Raw genomic sequence first — 19,626 nt, forward strand, 5'->3', positions numbered from 1 at the left:
GCTGCGGTCCTAGACTTCTGTCACGGTTCCAAGCTCTCCTGTCATCCAGGGGTGCGAAGGACTGTGGCAGTGGTCCGGCAGCGCTTCTGGTGGGCGTCTATGGAAGCCGGCGTCCGGGAGTATGTCCAGGCCTGCACCACCTGTGCCAGGGGCAAAGCCGACCACCACAAGGCCCAAGGCCTCCTCCAGCCTCTGCCCGTGCCTCATCGCCCCTGGTCTCACATCGGCCTGGACTTTGTCATGGGCCTCTCGCCGTCCCAGGGCATGACTACCATCCTCACGATAGTGGACCGGTTCTCCAAGGCGGCCCACTTCGTGGCCCTCCCGAAGCTCCCGACGGCCCAGGAGACTGCAGACCTCCTGGTCCACCACGTCGTGCGTCTGCATGGGATTCCATCGGATATTGTCTCAGACCGTGGTCCTCAGTTCTCCTCTCAGGTCTGGAGGAGTTTCTGCAGGGGACTGGGGGCCACCGTGAGTCTCTCGTCCGGGTACCATCCTCAGACAAATGGACAGGCAGAGCGGGCGAACCAGGAATTGGAGCAGGCCCTCCGCTGCGTGACCATTGCGCACCCGACGGCCTGGAGTAACCATCTGGCCTGGATTGAGTACGCTCATAATAGCCAAGTATCTTCTGCTACCGGCCTCTCCCCGTTTGAGGTGTGTTTGGGGTACCAGCCCCCATTGTTCCCGCTACTGGAGGGAGAGGTCGGGGTGCCCTCGGTCCAGGCCCATCTGAGAATGTGCCGTCAGGTGTGTCGTACTGCCTGCTCTGCCCTGCTCAAAGCCCGGACGAGGGCCAAGAACCATGCAGACCGCCGGCGTGCCCCAGCCCCTACGTATCAGCCTGGGCAGGAGGTTTGGCTTTCCACAAAAGACATTCCCCTGCAAGTGGAATCCCAGAAATTAAAGGACAGATACATTGGACCTTTCACCATACTCAAGATCCTCAGTCCAGCCACAGTGAAGGTGAAGCTGCCAGCTTAGCTGCGGATCCACCCGGTTTTCCATGTGTCACGCATCAAACCTCACCACGTTTCACCCCTCTGTACCCCCGGACTGGCGCCGCCTCCTGCCCGGATCATCGACGGGGAGCCGGCTTGGACCGTGCGTCAGCTCCTGGACGTCCGTCGGAAGGGCCGGGGGTTCCAGTATTTGGTGGACTGGGAGGGGTATGGACCCGAAGAACGCTCCTGGGTGAAGAAGAGCTTCATCCTGGACCCGGCCCTCCTGGCTGACTTCTACCGGCGGCACCCAGACAAGCCTGGTCGGGCGCCAGGAGGCGCCGCTATTTATTTATGTTCATCGTTAGTTGGTTTTATATTTTCTGTTGTTTTTAATCAGGTTGTTTTTGTCCCTTTCTCTAAAATTGTATTGTTGCATTATTAGTTATTATTACTATCATTGTTGTTGCTATTATTATTATTAATGTATAAACAAAAACAAATTTAAAAAATATCACAATTTGTAATACATTTGACTCTTTTACTACAACAAACGCTGAGCCATTAATTATTATACAGAAAACAAATGCACACAAACGTGCTGAGATGCGAACAACTTAATGCTAACTTTAACATTGAAAATGCCATAGACATGCTGACGTGTTAGCATCGGTCCCGTTTTGAAGTCATAAAATACATCTATCAACTGTTTCAGAAGACCATAACAGGTTGGTTTAAAATAAAAAAAGGGTAAATATTACTCACAGACATATGCGCTTTAGGATTTTAGCGGGGAAAAATGAAGATAAAGCGAAATTAAACAAAGAACCAACGAAGCAGCGGGTCGGATCAATGCTTCATTGCTTCAAGCTTCAAAGAAGAGTTGCGCTGCAGAAACGGTTGATTATACACTGTAATTAACGTAGAGACATTTTCCCAACAAACACCCCCAAAAACAACGGCCGCTTTGAAGGACCGATAAGGGAATATGTTCTTTCCAACACAGAGTGTTTATTTATTTTGTATGCATGGCTGAAAAAGAACACAGCATTCCAAGAAAAACACTTGCTACCTACAGTAAAATTTGGAGGTGGTTTCATCACGCTGTGGGGCTGTGTGGCCAGTACAGGTACTGGGAATCTTGTTAAAGCTGAGGCTCACATGGATTCCTGTCAATATCAGCAGATCTTTGAGAACAGTGTTCATGAATCAGTGACAAAGTTGAAGTTGCGCTGGGGCTGGATCTTTCAACAAGACAACGACCCTAAACACTGCTCAAAATCTACTAAGGCATTCATGCAGAGGAACAAGTACAACGTTCTGGAATGGCCATCTCAGTCCCCAGACCTGAATATTATTGAAGGTCTGTGGTGTGATTTTTAAGCGGGCTGTCCATGCTCAGAAACCAACAAACCTGAGATGTTTCGTGAAGAAGAATGGTCCAAAATACCTTCAACCAGAATCCAGACTCTCATTTGAAGCTATAGGAAGTGTTTAGAGGCTGTTATTTCTGCAAAAGTAGGATCTACTAAATATTGATGTATTTTTTCTGTTGGGGTGCCCAAATTTATGGACTTGCCTAATTTTGTTTAAAGAATTATTGCACATTTTATGTAAATCCTATAAACGTCATTTCACTTCTCAAATATCACTGTGTCTGTCTGCTATATAATATAATTAACTGAAATTGCTGATCCAGACAACCAATGATTTATAAAGGAAAATCATGGAAATCATCAGGGGTGCCCAAACTTTTACATACAACTGTATGTCGTGTCATCAACAACATAAACAACACTCCAGCAATGCACATGTGTGGGCGGGCTCTCGTGCTATCACCTGTTCCAGCTGACAGTGCAGCTCAGTGCACTTGATGTGTTAAATTAAAAACACAGTGAACAGGACAGTTAAATAAATACATACAACAATAACTACATACATAATTACATAACAAATACATAACATAAATAATCACATTACAAAGAAGCAGATAGTGAGACTTTTGTTTTTGAGCTGAGTTCGTTTGGTAAGGTGGGTGTGTCTGTGTGAGCCGTTGCTGTTGAAATCTGTGGACCTTGAAGTCACAGCTGAAGAATACATACCGTGTTATGACAGGCATGATCTTACAACTCTCCACTGTGAGGCACGTGCATGTGCATGCAGTCCTCACATGGAAATACATAAAAATTATATCGCCTTTGCAGCGGCCTGGAGTGATCTGAATGTCATGTCACCCATGTGAGCTATGGTCGACATGATGCGGTGTCCTTCGGTGTGCCACCGGCTGGACAAATGCATGGGACCAGCAGATATGATAGAAGCGCACTGCGTCATTCATGTCATTTCATAACTTGACGTCTGTGATGATGGAGGAACAAATGGATCATACTTGTATTGTCCGCTCAGTAAGAGGGATTATATATTAGAAATTGCGGTGTTTTTTGTTTTTTTTACCCCCCCTACACACACACACACACACACACCAGTGGCGCGATGTGGTCCCACATGTTCCAGGTGATTGCACTGTGTTCATGCACGCTCGTGTGCGTGCATGAAGCCGTCGCCGTAGTATTGTGCATGCCTGTCCGACCATATGTCCCTCCTGACAGCAGGTGGAATGTTTCACGTTTCCCCATTTCGTTTTGTTTGTGGATTTTTCGGCCGGTTTCTGCTTCTTTTGCCCAATTTTGTGTTATGTATGAAGGGGTCCTAACAGGTATTCCTTTTGGATCTAAGAGATTCAGGATTGATCATGTTTAGGTGAAACCCTAAACCAGAAATTTTAAAATACCAATTCTACTTAAAACGAAATGATTGGTGGGGGTTATGGTTTCAGGTCCTGGTTACCTTATGATTACTATTATTATTTTTCCTCCTGTTGGTGGCACATCCTATTTGGTAATTATACTACATTTCTGTAGCCCCTTTATTTCTGATGCAGACTCTCAAAGAGCCACACATTGATTCACATACACTCACACACACCAGTGTCGGTGAACAGCCATGCAAGGCGGTCAACTGCACACCAGGAACAGTTTTGCTCAAGAGCATCTTTGTGAATTGCCTGTCTGATAGTGAACTGAACTGAGGATAATTTGGTCACATGCCCACCTTTAACCTCAAGGCCACATCTCCCCAGTCTGTAATCAGCAGCCAAATCTCCACCTGACACCTATTATTTAGAAAGAACTGCTGCAGTCGTATCCTTAAGTGTTTGACTTATAGGCACTTTAACAGATGTATGTTTTGGTGGGATCCAGAACTGGTCTTTTTGCTGCCCAAATAGCAGCTCTAGAACTAGTCAGTACATCTGCTAAAAAGTCCTTTGATTAATATATTTTTTGACATTAGAGGGTCTCGGTTCTAAAGAAAGGATTTGATGCCGATTTAAAGATGCTCCCAGAAATACTCTTTTACTAACTACTTCCAGTAAAATATCACAGAGTTTGCTGTTGTTTTCCTGCAGGAACACGAACCTGGCTCTGCTGGATTCATCGGGAGCCATGGTGTCCATTGACCCCACCATGCCACACAACACAGAGAGGTACTGGAAACTTGTACATCACATAAATGCATTTAATGAGTATGTTTGTTTATTTTGGTCAACAACTGGCTGTTTGATTGAGTAACACAATTGCTACTATATTTCTATAGTAGCTATATAGCTACTATATAGTTATATATAGCTGACATGTGCGGTTTGCTTATCAAGTGACAAAAATCATGTTTATTGGAGAGGTTTTTTTTCTAGAGGTAGTCTAGAATTGTACCCAATTCAGAATATAAATGTGTCAAAAGCCTTTATTGTAATAAATATGGATCCATTTTGTGAGAACCTATCTTCAGTTAACGGAAAACGATCCCTAAATGTACTTTTTGAATAAGGTCTATGTTTGTAGAAACGCTTCCTCATCCACTTGAGTTTGGTCAAAGATGTTCCCCTGTGGCAACGAAGCTTTTAGTTCTTTTCCACCGTCTTGTCATTTCCATGCACATTGTACTACAGAGCCCTATATCTGTCCACAGCCAGCAATATTGAGTTCACCCATTTCTGGGACACTCTGAATCATGGCAGATGCTGTAGATGAGTGCAGAAATAGATTATTCTGATCAGTTTGATGTTTTGTCACAAAACGCGGTGCACAAGTTGCTCGCAGCAGTGGTGCGAGTATGTACTACTGTATATGAAAAATCCCCGTATTATGCTTACTGTGCAGGATGTCAACAGAACTGTTTGTTCAGGGATCATGCACTCTAAGGAATTGGGAAATAAATATATTTGATTAAAGAAATCGATCATGCGACTGTCCGGGTTTTCCCTCGGAGTCTGTTCCTGGCAATATGATCGTTTTTGATTTCCTGCTTGTGCTTGAACTTTTATAGATGCCTGTGCTAAAGTGTAACCTGTATCTGATGCTAACATAAAAGCAGATAAACATCTATAAGTAAACACATTGCCATTGCGTTTATCTTTCCTGTGTGTTTAAAACAGTTAGCTAACAAGCTGTGCATTGTTTAATGCACAAATACCAAATTATGCATCGTCTTTTCTAAGAACTATTCAAAATATTCCCTTGTATCAGTTGCAGTTTATCTAAATATTTACCACCAGAGCAGTAAAGACATCATTGGACCTCAGGATGGCAGAGAAATAAATAAGATAATGAAAATCCTATTTTAAAGTGGCATATTAATTACATTGGTATAGTAATATAATTTGCAGTAAACTGTTCAGTGATTTTTTTTTTCCTCCCATTTATCAAAATTCGACATTGTAACTCCAAATAAAACTTGCCTAAAAATGAACAAAATATGTTTAAATAACAAACTTAAGTAAAAGTGAGAGTATCAATGTACACAATAATTTATGTATTTACTCGTATATAGTACTTTACGTGAATAAACGCCAAAGTGCTCATCATAATAAAACATCAGCACAACAATAAAACAAAATCCTTCATTCATAAGAACAGTTAAAGTTAAAATATCAGATACAAATAAAATCCACATAGCAGCAGATATCAATAAAATCACATAAACCATAAACTAATGATGAGTAGTAGAATAAAATAGACATTGAAAAGCCCAGCAACAAAAGTAAATCTGGGGACACAGAGAAAGGTGAAGTACAGGTTTTGCTGTGACAACAGTTTTGCTTTTATTTTGACACAGTTTATTATTCTTGGCAAAGTTTGGTCAAGAGGGAAAACTGATATGGGTTTATTTTAGAATCCAGTGATTTTACTTCTCCTGGGTTTGCACGCAGCAGTCACGTAGAATATCTTTCTGCTGTCTGGTGCTGCTCCAGTTTCACATGGCTTTGTATGGAAACAAAGTTGTTCACTTTGATACTTTCTATAGTTCTATGAGTTCCACATGGTGATCACTAAACATCCGATATTCGTCAAATTTTTGTTGCTTGATTCTTTCGTTTGTCCGTCCACAGTCAATAAGCAGGTAACTTTGCTCACACGAACGGGTGGTTGGAATTTCAAGTTCCGTGTCCATGTCACAGTGCTCTCATTGAGTTTGTGAACACAGCCATGCGCCGTTGTCACCCAGCATCGCTTTCTCTCTGACTCTTCGTGGTCACACTTCTCCAAAGTTGGACAAACGTGTGGCTTTCTTTGCAACACTCATCAGCTCCCTGCATAGTGTTCCACTACATTGAACGCCCTTACATCGCAATTTTTTATTTTTTTTTCCCAGCAGTGGGTCCATCGCATTCAGGGGTGCCGCCAGGGATTTTGGGCCCCTTGAAAAGAAATCTTACTCGGCCACTTCCCATATTATTTTGTCAGTATTATAATTGTATTAGGGGCTTCTTTGGGCTCCTGTCAGTCATGGGCCTCTAGCTAGAATCCTTCTCCTTATTCCCCCCTTTTCAGAACCCCTGGTCACATTCCTGAAATTTTTTGCACTCCTCCATTATGACAGACTTTGAGATAAAGCATGTGAAAGTAACTGGAAACAAGCACTAAAAATAATTACAAAATAAAGCACATTAGCGCTAGTGTCCACATGTTCTCTTTACCAATTAAATTCCAGATATACATCAGGAAGCAAACAGCATCTGAAGCTGCAAATAAGTGCAGAGCTGAAGCTGGCAGTAACCTTGCCACTGGTGACACCTATTCATGGGATGGAAAATTTTGCCACCTCCTTGCCGCACTGCCACGGTGAGCTTTAGGATAACAGATTGTGTACAGATCTTCATCAGTGTTTGGTACATGTCTAATACTGTCGGCTCGCAGCAGAGTTCCCAGGATGTTGTAGATGGCCCAGTTAAGTTGCTGCATGCGTGCTAATGACCCTGTTGGGTTCCCGATGGCTTCTATCGGCGTCAAACTTTTGAACAGTCCAAAAGTTTGTTCCCAATTGTTCCACTAATCCAAATACTTCAGGATGACCATGTATGCTTGCAGATGGGTTGCGTCGGGGTTTCCGATTATCCCGTGAGTTTGACTTTTTGCAGGTTTTTTTTTTTCTTTCAGGAACCCAACTGCAACCGAACTGGATGCATGTGGGCAGGGTGTTTTAACCAGGGACTACTATGCGAAAATCCTTACTGCTACAAGTGTGTTGATCAGCTATATAAAAAAAATTAACATTTACAATGCAGTACATTTTGGGTTGATTTTTTTTTTTTTTTTTTTTTTTTGCATAATTTTATTTAGTAAGTTCAGTGTAAGTGCATAATATAATTGTAAATACGTTTAAAATACATAGATGACACAAGAAAGTGAACAAAACACATTTCCATTGTGGTCCATTTAAAAATCAAATGACAAAATAGAAGTAATAATAAAATAATAATAATGATAAAAAAAATAAGAGTGTGTTTGTGTTAACAAGAATTTAAACAATTTATAAAGACTTTAATACAGTAAATTAACATTTACAGTTACATACACTCAACAAAAATATAAACGCAACACTTTTGGTTTTACTCCCATTTTGTATGAGATGAACTCAAAGATCTAAAACTTTTTCCACATACACAAGATCACCATTTCCCTCAAATATTGTTCACAAACCAGTCTAAATCTGTGATAGTGAGCACTTCTCCTTTGCTGAGATAATCCATCCCACCTCACAGGTGTGCCATATCAAGATGCTGATTAGACACCATGATGAGTGCACAGGTGTGCCTTAGACTGTCCACAATAAAAGGCCACTCTGAAAGGTACAGCTTTGTTTTATTGGGGGGGGATACCAGTCAGTATCTGGTGTGACCACCATTTGCCTCATGCAGTGCAACACATCTCCTTCGCATAGAGTTGATCAGGTTGTCAATTGTGGCCTGTGGAATGTTGGTCCACTCCTCTTCAATGGCTGTGCGAAGTTGCTGGATATTGGCAGGAACTGGTACACGCTGTCGTATACGCCGGTCCAGAGCATCCCAAACATGCTCAATGGGTGACATGTCCGGTGAGTATGCCGGCCATGCAACAACTGGGACATTTTCAGCTTCCAAGAATTGTGTACAGATCCTTGCAACATGGGGCCGTGCATTATCCTGCTGCAACATGAGGTGATGTTCTTGGATGTATGGCACAACAATGGGCCTCAGGATCTTGTCACGGTATCTCTGTGCATTCAAAATGCCATCAATAAAATGCACCTGTGTTCGTCATCCATAACAGACGCCTGCCCATACCATAACCCCACCGCCACCATGGGCCACTCGATCCACAACATTGACATCAGAAAACTGCTCACCCACACGACGCCACACACGCTGTCTGCCATCTGCCCTGGACAGTGTGAACCGGGATTCATCCGTGAAGAGAACACCTCTCCAACGTGCCAAACGCCAGCGAATGTGAGCATTTTGCCCACTCAAGTCGGTTACGACGATGAACTAGAGTCATGTCGAGATCCCGATGAGGACGACGAGCATGCAGATGAGCTTCCCTGAGACGGTTTCTGACAGTTTGTGCAGAAATCCTTTGGTTATGCAAACCCATTGTTTCAGCAGCTGTCCGAGTGGCTGGTCTCAGACGATCTTGGAGGTGAACATGCTGGATGTGGAGGTCCTGGGCTGGTGTGGTTACACGTGGTCTGCGGTTGTGAGGCTGGTTGGATGTACTGCCAAATTCTCTGAAACGCCTTTGGAGACGGCTTATGGTAGAGAAATGAACATTCAATACAGCTCTGGTTGACATTCCTGCTGTTAGCATGCCAATTTCACGCTCCCTCAAATCTTGCGACATCTGTGGCATTGTGTTGTGTGATAAAACTGCACCTTTCAGAGTGGCCTTTTATTGTGGACAGTCTAAGGCACACCTGTGCACTAATCATGGTGTCTAATAAGCATCTTGATATGGCACACCTGTGAGGTGGGATGGATTATCTCAGCAAAGGAGAAGTGCTCACTATCACAGATTTAGACTGGTTTGTGAACAATATTTGAGGGAAATGGTGATATTGGGTATGTGGAAAAAGTTTTAGATCTTTGAGTTCATCTCATACAAAATGGGAGCAAAACCAAAAGTGTTGCATTTATATATTTTTTGAGTGTACGTTAAAAATATATGGATGACATAATAAAGTGAAAACACTTATTGTCATTGTGGTCAATTTAAAAATAAAATGACAAAATAGAAGTAATAATGAAATATAATAATAATAATAATAGTAATCTGCTGTGAGCCTCGAAAACTAATCATACTCTGGCAAGTGTTTGTTCTTTAAATGTCTGATTAAATTAGTTGTATTGAAGCATTTTACCGTTCTGCTCCCATGCAGAGGTGGAAAACTGGCATCAGAAAGTAAAAGTGCAATCACATATTTGTTCCATCTTCCTAATAAACCAACTGATTGTAATTAGTTCAACTCTTCAGGCAGGTGGAGGAACTACCTGTTTTAGGTGCACAGGTAGAAGCAACACATGGTAGGGCTTTAACTTTCTGAAGCCGGAATTTTCCACCTCTGCTCCCATGAGTATGCAAACTTTCCATCACTCTCACAAACCTTATAAAAGTTCCACATGGCAGACATGTTGTAGTTTGATGCTGCACGGCTGCGCAACACTGTGCATAGGCGCCAACAAACTTCTTTTGAGTTTGTTGGCAGTTTGCAAACCAACACGATGCATTACCACCAACAACTGTTTGGGACACACGGTTTTTGTGATTGGCAATGAAACACATTGATTGGCAGATGCCAATCACATACTTTTTCACGAAAATCGGCCAGTAATGATCTGTGGCCAATCGATCGGAGCACCACTATCAATAACACCACAGTAGTGCTACAGGCTGATTACTGCCATGCCGCAACAATGCAGTAATTAATTCAAAAGGCGCTACAACCAAATATTAAGTTTACAAGTGAACATAGTTCTCAGAAGTTCAACATTTCTCTAAATTTTAAAAAATGCTTGAAATATTTTAGTTTAGATGTAGTAAGTCTAGAAATATAAAATTTTGACTTCTTGAAGTACTTCTAAATTTTTTTTTTTTTTTTTTTTTTTTACTTTAGCACAATATTCTTTTTTTTTTTTTGATGCATGCGTATGTTTGTGCATGTATAACGTGTGCTTTTCCTTTATTGTGCTCATTGGGTTCCATATCAGTACAGTCATGTCCTTTGCTCGCGTACTGTACTGTCTGGACACAATGGAATTATATAACATTCAGTACAACTGAGAAAGGACCTTAAAGTTGCACATTGAGCTTGAAGTTTGGACCTGAAGTCTCCAGCAGTGTACTGCAAAGTGAACTTCAGATTAGCGGACATAATTTACGTAAATGTGAACAGCACTTCCTCCCAGGCAACACTGAGAACACACATTTCAAAGTTCAGTGTAATTTAGCCCTGAAAAACTCTTTAATACAAACGATAATGAGAATTGGCCTTGGCCTTGCCTCACTAGGGGACATTCTGAACTCCCAATGCTTAAGACAAATGCACTGATTAGGGGTGTGATGCTTTACTAAGTGTGTGTTTTACTTTCTTGTCCCATGATGAAATCTGAACGCTTGTACCAAATGTTCCACTGTAGGTTTTATATCTTCCATTTCTGATTTCAAAAACTGTCTATATGTGTGTTTCCTCCCACTTGTGTGTGTGTTCAAGGAATATTTCACTTGTGGCCGTTATCTTCACATTCAAAGAATCAGTGAAAATGTCCAGTCCAATAAATGTATCCTTATCTTTAGTTGAATACAGCTCTAGCAAATTGCAACATTTCCCTTTATTTAATTGAAAAATGAAGAGTGCCATGGGAGCAAGCATCACATGTGTATGTAGTTGCAAGATGTAAATGATGTGATCAAGTTAAATTTTAAACCTACACATTTTTAAACTTTGTGCCCAAGTGCCAAAGGTGACTTTATGGCCATGCCACTTTGTGGTGAAATGTGGCCACCCAGAGAAGAAAGTGAAAGATATGGGATGTACAATATGTGACATTTGTTGTCTTTCTGCAGTGGAAACTGTGCAACCATTTTTAAATTATTTTTGTCTTTGGAAGTTGACTACTGAGAAGACGGCAATAAAAGAGGATAGTGGCAAATTTTCTCTGGAACACACCCCAATTAAAAATAAAAAAGCAAATAAAATTACTCAAACCACATGAAAATGACTCTAGAACTTTCCAAAGTGATGTCAAGTTTCTCTTTTCCTTTCATTCTCATTAAACTCTCCACATCCAGCTCCCAAAATAAAGTACACGGGCTACAACAAGACCAGCACCATAGCGAGTGATTTATTTATTCATGTCCAGTTTTCAGGAGGCAGACAAACTACATTTGAGTTTTAACCACAGCTGTTTGGAATTTTCAAGTATTTATCCCACATCCACTAACTGTCCATGACTTAAGTGATGCTAGTGAAGGCGAGCACCTTGGTTACCCATCCGGCAGATGGCAGTACATCTGTAGGGTATTACGTAGGCAAAACAGGGTTTGTTCTCATTATATCTTCTTTTAATTAGCTGAGTTACAAGATCATGCCATTTATCATTTTTATTATGATATCCCCTGCTCAGTGAAGACTGGAGGCCAGTATGTTTTCACCTCATCCAGGGGTTTGCCTCTAAACATTTCATTTCCACACAATAACTAAAGAGCGCAGTCTGATTTAAACCATTTCTTGGTGGGGAATTGGGGAAGGCTAGAGGAAGGTTCTTTTGAGCAAGGGGCAGTCATTGTTCATCTCATATGGCCACCCCAGGCACTATCTTTATTTTTGTTTCCACACAATAACTACAACCATCTTGGTGCCATATTGGGGGAGGCCCAAAGAAGGTTCCTTTCCAGTTTTATTTTCATTTATATAGCGCCAGATCACAACAGAGTTGCCTCAAGGCGCTTCACACAAGTAAAGTCTAACCTTACTAACCCCCAGAGCTGCAGTGGTAAGGAAAAACTCCCTCTGAGGAAGACACCTCAAGCAGACAAGACTCAAAGGGGTGACCCTCTGCTTGGGCCAAAATGGCCATTGCCCATTATCCACTATGGCCACTTGATTTTTGTTTACATGCCATAACTAAAGAATACCTCTGAATGAAAAATGAAACCATTTCTTGGTGATGTAATGGGGGAGGCTCAAGGAAGTATCTTTTTGGAAACAGGGCTCAATACACCACATAGCAATGGTAAAGCAGAAATCTTTCATGATACAAATTGACCATATACAGTACTGTTCAGAATAATAGTAGTGCTATGTGACTAAAAAGATTAATCCAGGTTTTGAGTATATTTCTTATTGTTACATGGGAAACAAGGTACCAGTAGATTCACAAATCCAACAAGACCAAGCATTCATGATATGCACACTCTTAAGGCTATGAAATTGGGCTATTAGTAAAAAAAAAAAAAAGTAGAAAAGGGGGTGTTCACAATAATAGTAGCATCTGCTGTTGATGCTACAAACTCAAAACTATTATGTTCAAACTGCTTTTTTAGCAGTCCTGTGAATCACTAAACTAGTATTTAGTTGTATACAGTGATGCCGGTAACGCGTTACTTAGTAATGCGTTACTCTAATCTGACCACTTTTTTTAGTAACGAGTAATCTAACGCGTTAATCTTTCCAAATCAGTAATCAGATTAAAGTTACTTCTTCATGTCACTGTGCGTTACTATTATTTTTCATTGTGGGTCGATAGCAGCATTAAACTTGGTCCGTGGGCAGGGGGTCGGGGTTTGACTGAACTGCCCACTTTCAGTGAGCTGTGAGCTTATCATCCGCGGTTTTTTGCAGCTGCTCGACTCGTCGTCAGCTCTTAAAGCACGGTGATCAGCACACCTGCACTGAGCTTTACAAAGACATTTTTATACTTTTTTTCCTCCTTTATTTAGAGCTGAGCTGAGCCGCTCCGTATCTGCACATTAAAACAGCTGATCCTCCGCGACGCGTCAACAACTAACACTATTTTCCACTCAAATGCACCTAAACTCTCTTTCTGAGGACCACATGATGTGAAAACACAATAAAACTTTCTTACCTGTAAATCTGGTCACGTTTTCTGCATAAATAAATGTTATCCATTCTTTGTGCTCAAATGCCAAAGTAGGGGCGAATCCAGATGGAATGGGGGCGTGGGGGAGGGATGTGCCCCCCTCACAACACCCCTAGATTAAAGGTCCAGTTTTGAAGCCTTTTTTTACTACAACTACTAATCCTACTTAAAATAATATTAATTTCGACAAGTAAAATATTTAGAGAGAATTTAAATGTTAGAAAAATGCTAGAATGAATTTAATAGTTACATTTATAAACAATGTAGGTTCGAAATTGCAAGTTTTACTGTTACAGTGCTGTCAACAGTTAAATATGAGGTCAAGAAAGAGGTCTTTATTTTACTTTTTATAAAACAAGTATTTATTTTCATTGAAGTCAAGAAAGGGTGACTATAAAGTAAGTTTTGGCAAAACAGGTATCATTGTCATGTTGAGGTGGCAGAGGGTTGTTGTCGGCAGCTGGGAAAAGTAACTAGTAATCTGACTTAGTTACTTTTACAATTGAGTAATCAGTAAAGTAACTAAGTTACTTTTTCAAGGAGTAATCAGTAATTGGATTACTTTTTCAAAGTAACTGTGGCAACACTGGTTGTATAACCACAGTTTTTCATGATTTCTTCACATCTGCGAGGCATTAATTTTGTTGGTTTGGAACCAAGATTTTGCTCATTTACTAGTGTGCTTGGGGTCATTGTCTTGTTGAAACACCCATTTCAAGGGCATGTCCTCTTCAGCATAAGGCAACATGACCTCTTCAAGTATTTTGACATATCCAAACTGATCCATGATACCTGATATGCGATATATAGGCCCAACACCATAGTAGGAGAAACATGCCCATATCATGTTGCTTGCACCACCATGCATGCACAAAATTGACGAACTCACTGACTGAATGCCACACTACTATTATTGTGAACACCCCCTTTTTCTACTTTTTTTTACTTATAGCCCAATTTCATAGCCTTATGAGTGTGCATATCATGAATGCTTGGTCTTGTTGGATTTGTGAGAATCTACTGAATCTACTGGTACCTTGTTTCCCATGTAACAATAAGAAATATACTCAAAACCTGGATTAATCTTTTTAGTCACATAGCACTACTATTATTCTGAACACTACTGTACCTTCTGTAATGCACCAGTTTTCACTATAGAAGTAATTTTCAGACTTCAATTTCACCTCTACTATAAAACCAGACACCAATTTAAGATCCAGGTGGGGGCACACGCCATGTTTTGTGTTTCTCTTGTTGGGATAGACTAAATCACCCACTAACTCTTTTACATTTTTGCTCTTTAAGCCCCATGTTGTTACCGCCACAGGGAACAACCCAATTTATGAAAAACGACACAACCAAAATGGCTTCCACGTGCTACATTCCGTGCGTGAGCTGCCCACCACTTTAAGGAGTGGGACGCAGGTGTGATTAAGGAGGTGGATGAGGGATTTATTTTAGTGTCGCACAACGTACCACCTCTGCTTTTATGACTAACTTGGTGTCTGTTTGCATTGAAGGTCACCGTACAGAGTCGTGCCCATGGCCGGACAGCTTGGTGGTGAGTTTCCATGCACTAACACACACCTCTGCTGCGCACGCACACAATGTAGATAAGCTGTGAGACAAGAAAATGATAATGCACACGATGTCAGTGCAGCCTGACATGAAAGGATTATGTATTTTTGCAGTTAAGTAAAAAACCTTTGCCTATTTCACACTGACATTGCTTTCACTTGTACTGATTTGCTCTCGCATTTATTAAACCTGTAACATTCCTGCACTCTTACCCAAACTTAAACTTAACCTAATTCTAACCACACCTTTGTCTTCCATGTAAAAATTAGCAGGGTTTTTTTTAGGAGGGCCAGATTTTGTCCCCAGAAAGGGGGTGAGTCTGAACAAGTTTTGTTTCCATAACGGGGCACCCTCACAACACCATGAATCTTGGGTGCACAGACTGCATGACTGTATACGGTACTTACCTGCCTACTGTTTTAGTTTGTCGCTATGGTCCTGGCCAATCACCTTACTTGGTTCACAATTTTTAAATGCAACAAACATGATTTTTTTGGGGTGGGGGGGTTCATTCACATTACATATTTTGTGCTTGTATGTGATTTGTTGTTGGAAAAAATATTGAATGATTGAATTGTAATCAGAACACACAATATTTCAACAAAATGTGGCACTGTTTGACCGCGCCAGGTGAAAAGCAGCTGAAGCATTCTAATCTTAACACAATGTCAAAGAGGTACTCCAGCAGGCTCGCTGCACTGGTCTCAGGCCACTGAGTACATGAAAGCAATGTCAGTCCCTACAAGCAGCTCTGAGGAAAAGTAAGTAAGTACCTGAAAGTTTATATGTGTTAGATACTTCTGACACTAACAGAGTGTATAATGTTGCACTTGTATTTGGTGATCAGCGTGACAGGTTTGAGCCAAATTAATCTGAAGCAGATGACGCCGTCTGACAGGGATGCAGGCGAAACGATCTACAGGAGCTTAATAACATTAATGGACATCTAGAGTTATTAAATATAAATTATACACCCACCCACTCCACCCTGTCTGAACTCTCTTCTTCACCTCTCTGCCACACTCTCCATTACTTTGGACAGTTGACCCCAAGTATTCAAACTCATCCACTTTTACCACCTCCTTGTAACAGCACTATTCCACTATAGTGCAGCAGATAACCAAAACAATCGTTCAGTTTGTGATAAAAGCATGAAATTTGGTACACATATAGCCAAAGGCATACCGAAAAGATTTGGATATGGAGGCATTATGAATTTTCAACATGGCGCCCATGGCAGCCATTTTTCAAAATGGCCACCAGCAACGCCTATTTTCTTATGAGTGACGGACATTATATGATATTTCAGACATATTTACCATATATTGTACTTGGTAAATGTCTATAGGATAATTGAAAAGTTGTCATTTCATATTCAAGATGGACGCCATTTCCCAAGATGGCATCTCGGTGTCAGATCAGTCATCGTTTATGTTGCAGAATTCAAATTCTGAACTTAAAATTGGCCAGAAGCATCCTTCTACCTCACAACTGAACATGACCACTGTTTCTCTCAAAATGGCAGCCATATGGCCCACAATAAAATGTATAATTGCATGTAAATAGAGCTATTATACATTTTATTGGAATTAAAATGTTGAACAATAAAGTAAAAATCCCCACATCTGCAAGAACTGAACCATTCAATGAATGGAAATGTAATAGAGTGGATGTCAAAGCACAGCCAGGGCACACTGGCGACACCACTGCTGTGAAACTCAGCATGGGGTTCAGTGCCAGCTAAATACACTTCTCTAGTCTTAATAATGCCATATTTTCTGTAATGTGCTGGTTGTGGTAGTGTAGTTTCATTTCCTAAATGCTATCTAATGTTAGCCCCACATCTACTTAAAAGTTTATTCATTTAGATGTAGTTAGATAGCCGCACCTGAATGGACAGGATGTGCCAGCGCGGGAGAGCCGAGCCAAGGGTAAAGAGGCTTTATATGACTTTCATATTGTTGCCCGTATGGTGTACAGATCGCACAGGAATGAAATGGCATTGGATGAATGATCGGGCTAGGTGTAGGGCAATTTTCTTGTCCGAACCTAGTTGTATCCCATACACAAATGTGTTACTGTTGTCCCTGGTAGTAAACGGTGGTAAAAGGATAAACCCTTAGCCTTTACTGCAAACATATTTTTTTGTTGTTGAGAAAATGTCAAAGAAATTACTTGTGAATTTTGATGGTCAAGGACCATCAACTTCTTGCACAGCCAAGACTGACTGGAAGCTCTGTATTATTTGCCAAGAGCACACAACAGAGGCATTGAGATGTCCTTTGCAGTGTAAGGGAGAAGACAAGAGGAGTGGATATACTTCACTTGCAGAGCATTTAATCCAGTTCAATGAACTTGGCCAGCTCCCTTCAACATTTCCTATTGGAAGACTGGATGAGGGTCATGGCATTGAAGTAGCCAAACAAATGGCAAAACATATCCAGTTCAAATGGCCGGAAAAATATGGTGAAGACAAGCTGGTGGTTATGTTTGGTGGACTGCATATTGAGATGGCGGCATTGAAGATGTTGGGGAACTGGTTACATGGAAGCGGTTGGGTTGAAGCACTAGTGCAAGCTGACATCTCATCTCCAGGGAATCCTGACTCCTTCCTTAAAGCAGCCCATGTAACTCGCACCAGGAGAGCCCATCAAATTACAGCAGTGGCTCTATGTTCTGCAGCACCGGGCTTATGACTATTGTCAAACACAAACAGATCAAGTGCTGCTTGCGTTTGAAGTTTGGTGCAGCAGGAGAGCAGAAAACATCCCACAATTTCAGTACTGGTCTATTGTTCTTGAATTAGAGCTGCTCGTGCTAGTATTTGTGCGGTCATTGAGAGAGGGATGTTTCTCCATGTACCTTGATGCACTAACAGAACTAGTCAAGTGGTTTCATGCAATGGATTATACCCATTATGCAAGATGGATTCCAGTTCACCTGAGGGACATGACTGAACTACCAAGGACACACCCGAGCGTAGCTCAAGCGTTCAGGGAAGGCAAGTTCACTGTCCAGAAGACCAATAATGTGTTTTCCTCCATGGCCATCGACCAGGCTCATGAGCAGATGAATGCTTGCATCAAAGGAGATGGTGGTGCTGTGGGCCTCACTGATAACCCATCTGCACTATTGCGATGGATGGTAGCAGGACCAGAAGTAGCCCGATCCATACAGGAATTTGAGATTAGTTAAAAAAAAATCAGATAACACACTTCACCATGATCAAACAACAAGTGCCCAGATCTCATTCATCAAAGATGTGTGGTCTTTGGTCAATGCAATGGAACATTTTGGAAATCCATTAGAAGAGGAAAGCAAGGACTTGGTTGTTCTCCACTCAAAGGAACTTGCTGGACCTTCAGCTGCTGAGGCAGTTACTAGAAAGATGAAACAGACAGGAGAGCAACAATTTGATGCTTTCACAAAAGAATGCATTGTTGAGAGAATAAAACCAGTGGATGACACCATACCAAGAAATAAGCTGCAGGTCTTCGGTACTTCAACCAGGAGGACAGTATCAAAACCAAAACAGAAATTGGTTTCTCTCAAACAGGATACGGCACTCTTTTCAAGACTATTTATTGCTTGCCAGACCAGGGATGGAAACTTAGATGAATTCTTTCGACACGAGAACCAACCTGTCCACCAGCACTGTCTGATGGGGGAGGTCTCCACCTGGGACAGAAGAGTGATCTGCTTCCATGCCTGGAAAAAGTTCACAGTGCATACTCAGAAAGTCCAAAGGTTACCTGTACCATTGTAGATGGGGCAGCCATCATCCAGATGCTGAAACCAAGTTCAGTAAAAACCTTCAGTGACTATGCCCATGTGATCTTCATTCTGGTGTGGGACCACTACTTGTCTGATTCTCTGAAAGCTGCTACAAGAGCAAAGCGTGGAACTGGGATTCAGAGACGTGTGGTAGGTGATGCAGCCATTCCCAGGAACTGGCCAAACTTTCTCAGAGTTGACAGCAATAAGACAGAATTGTTTGCCTTTCTCTCAAAAGCTCTTCTCACATCGTTACTGCAGGAGGACAAACAGCTTGTTATCACTAGTGACATAGAAGTCCCTAGCAAGCCACTTCTCCCAGATAGGTCTTCGATTCCAGTCCAGTTATGAACTTGTCTCTTGCAAATGTAAGAAGGGTTGTGTTGGGCATTGCAAGTGCAAAAAAGCTCAGTTACAATGCACTGCCCTCTGCTTCTGTGAAGGCGAGTGTGAATAGTCTTCCTTGTGAGAGACCCTAGATTTGGCCTCACTTAATATATGTCTTGTGAGATAGAACAAAGCTTCTCAGAAATTCTACATTTGCTAATTCAAATTATGCATCACGAAAAATGTATAATTCAACACAGAGTTTATCCGTATCTAACCAGTCTGGAAACAATGGCGACCATTTTGAATTTTTAATGAAAATGTCTAATCCAAAAAAAACACATTAGCAAGCACTTGTGGTAATTAATCGAATTCTGTGTACAATGTCACATTATATCCATCACTCATAAGAAAACTGTTGTTTCTGGTGGCCATTTTGAAAAATAGCTGCCATGGGCACCATGTTGAAAATTGATGATGCCTCCATTTCCAGATCTTTTCGATATGCCTTTGGCTATATGTGTACCAAAT

At 41.4% G+C, this 19,626-nt stretch overlaps 1 protein-coding gene across 4 annotated transcripts in view; it reads left to right on the forward strand.

Moving 5' to 3' along the window:
• Positions 1 to 19,626, forward strand: part of LOC117525005 (high affinity cGMP-specific 3',5'-cyclic phosphodiesterase 9A-like) — a 145,008-nt gene that overhangs the window by 69,689 nt on the left and 55,693 nt on the right. For all 4 annotated transcript variants that reach the window (XM_034186824.1, XM_034186825.1, XM_034186823.1 and 1 more), the window contains 2 exons: positions 4,411 to 4,488; positions 14,937 to 14,977. In XM_034186824.1, the coding sequence (XP_034042715.1) occupies positions 4,411 to 4,488; positions 14,937 to 14,977 (119 nt within the window). The remainder of the gene's footprint in view (positions 1 to 4,410; positions 4,489 to 14,936; positions 14,978 to 19,626) is intronic.

Source organism: Thalassophryne amazonica, chromosome 14 (genome assembly GCF_902500255.1).
Source record: "Thalassophryne amazonica chromosome 14, fThaAma1.1, whole genome shotgun sequence".
NCBI lineage: Eukaryota > Metazoa > Chordata > Actinopteri > Batrachoidiformes > Batrachoididae > Thalassophryne > Thalassophryne amazonica.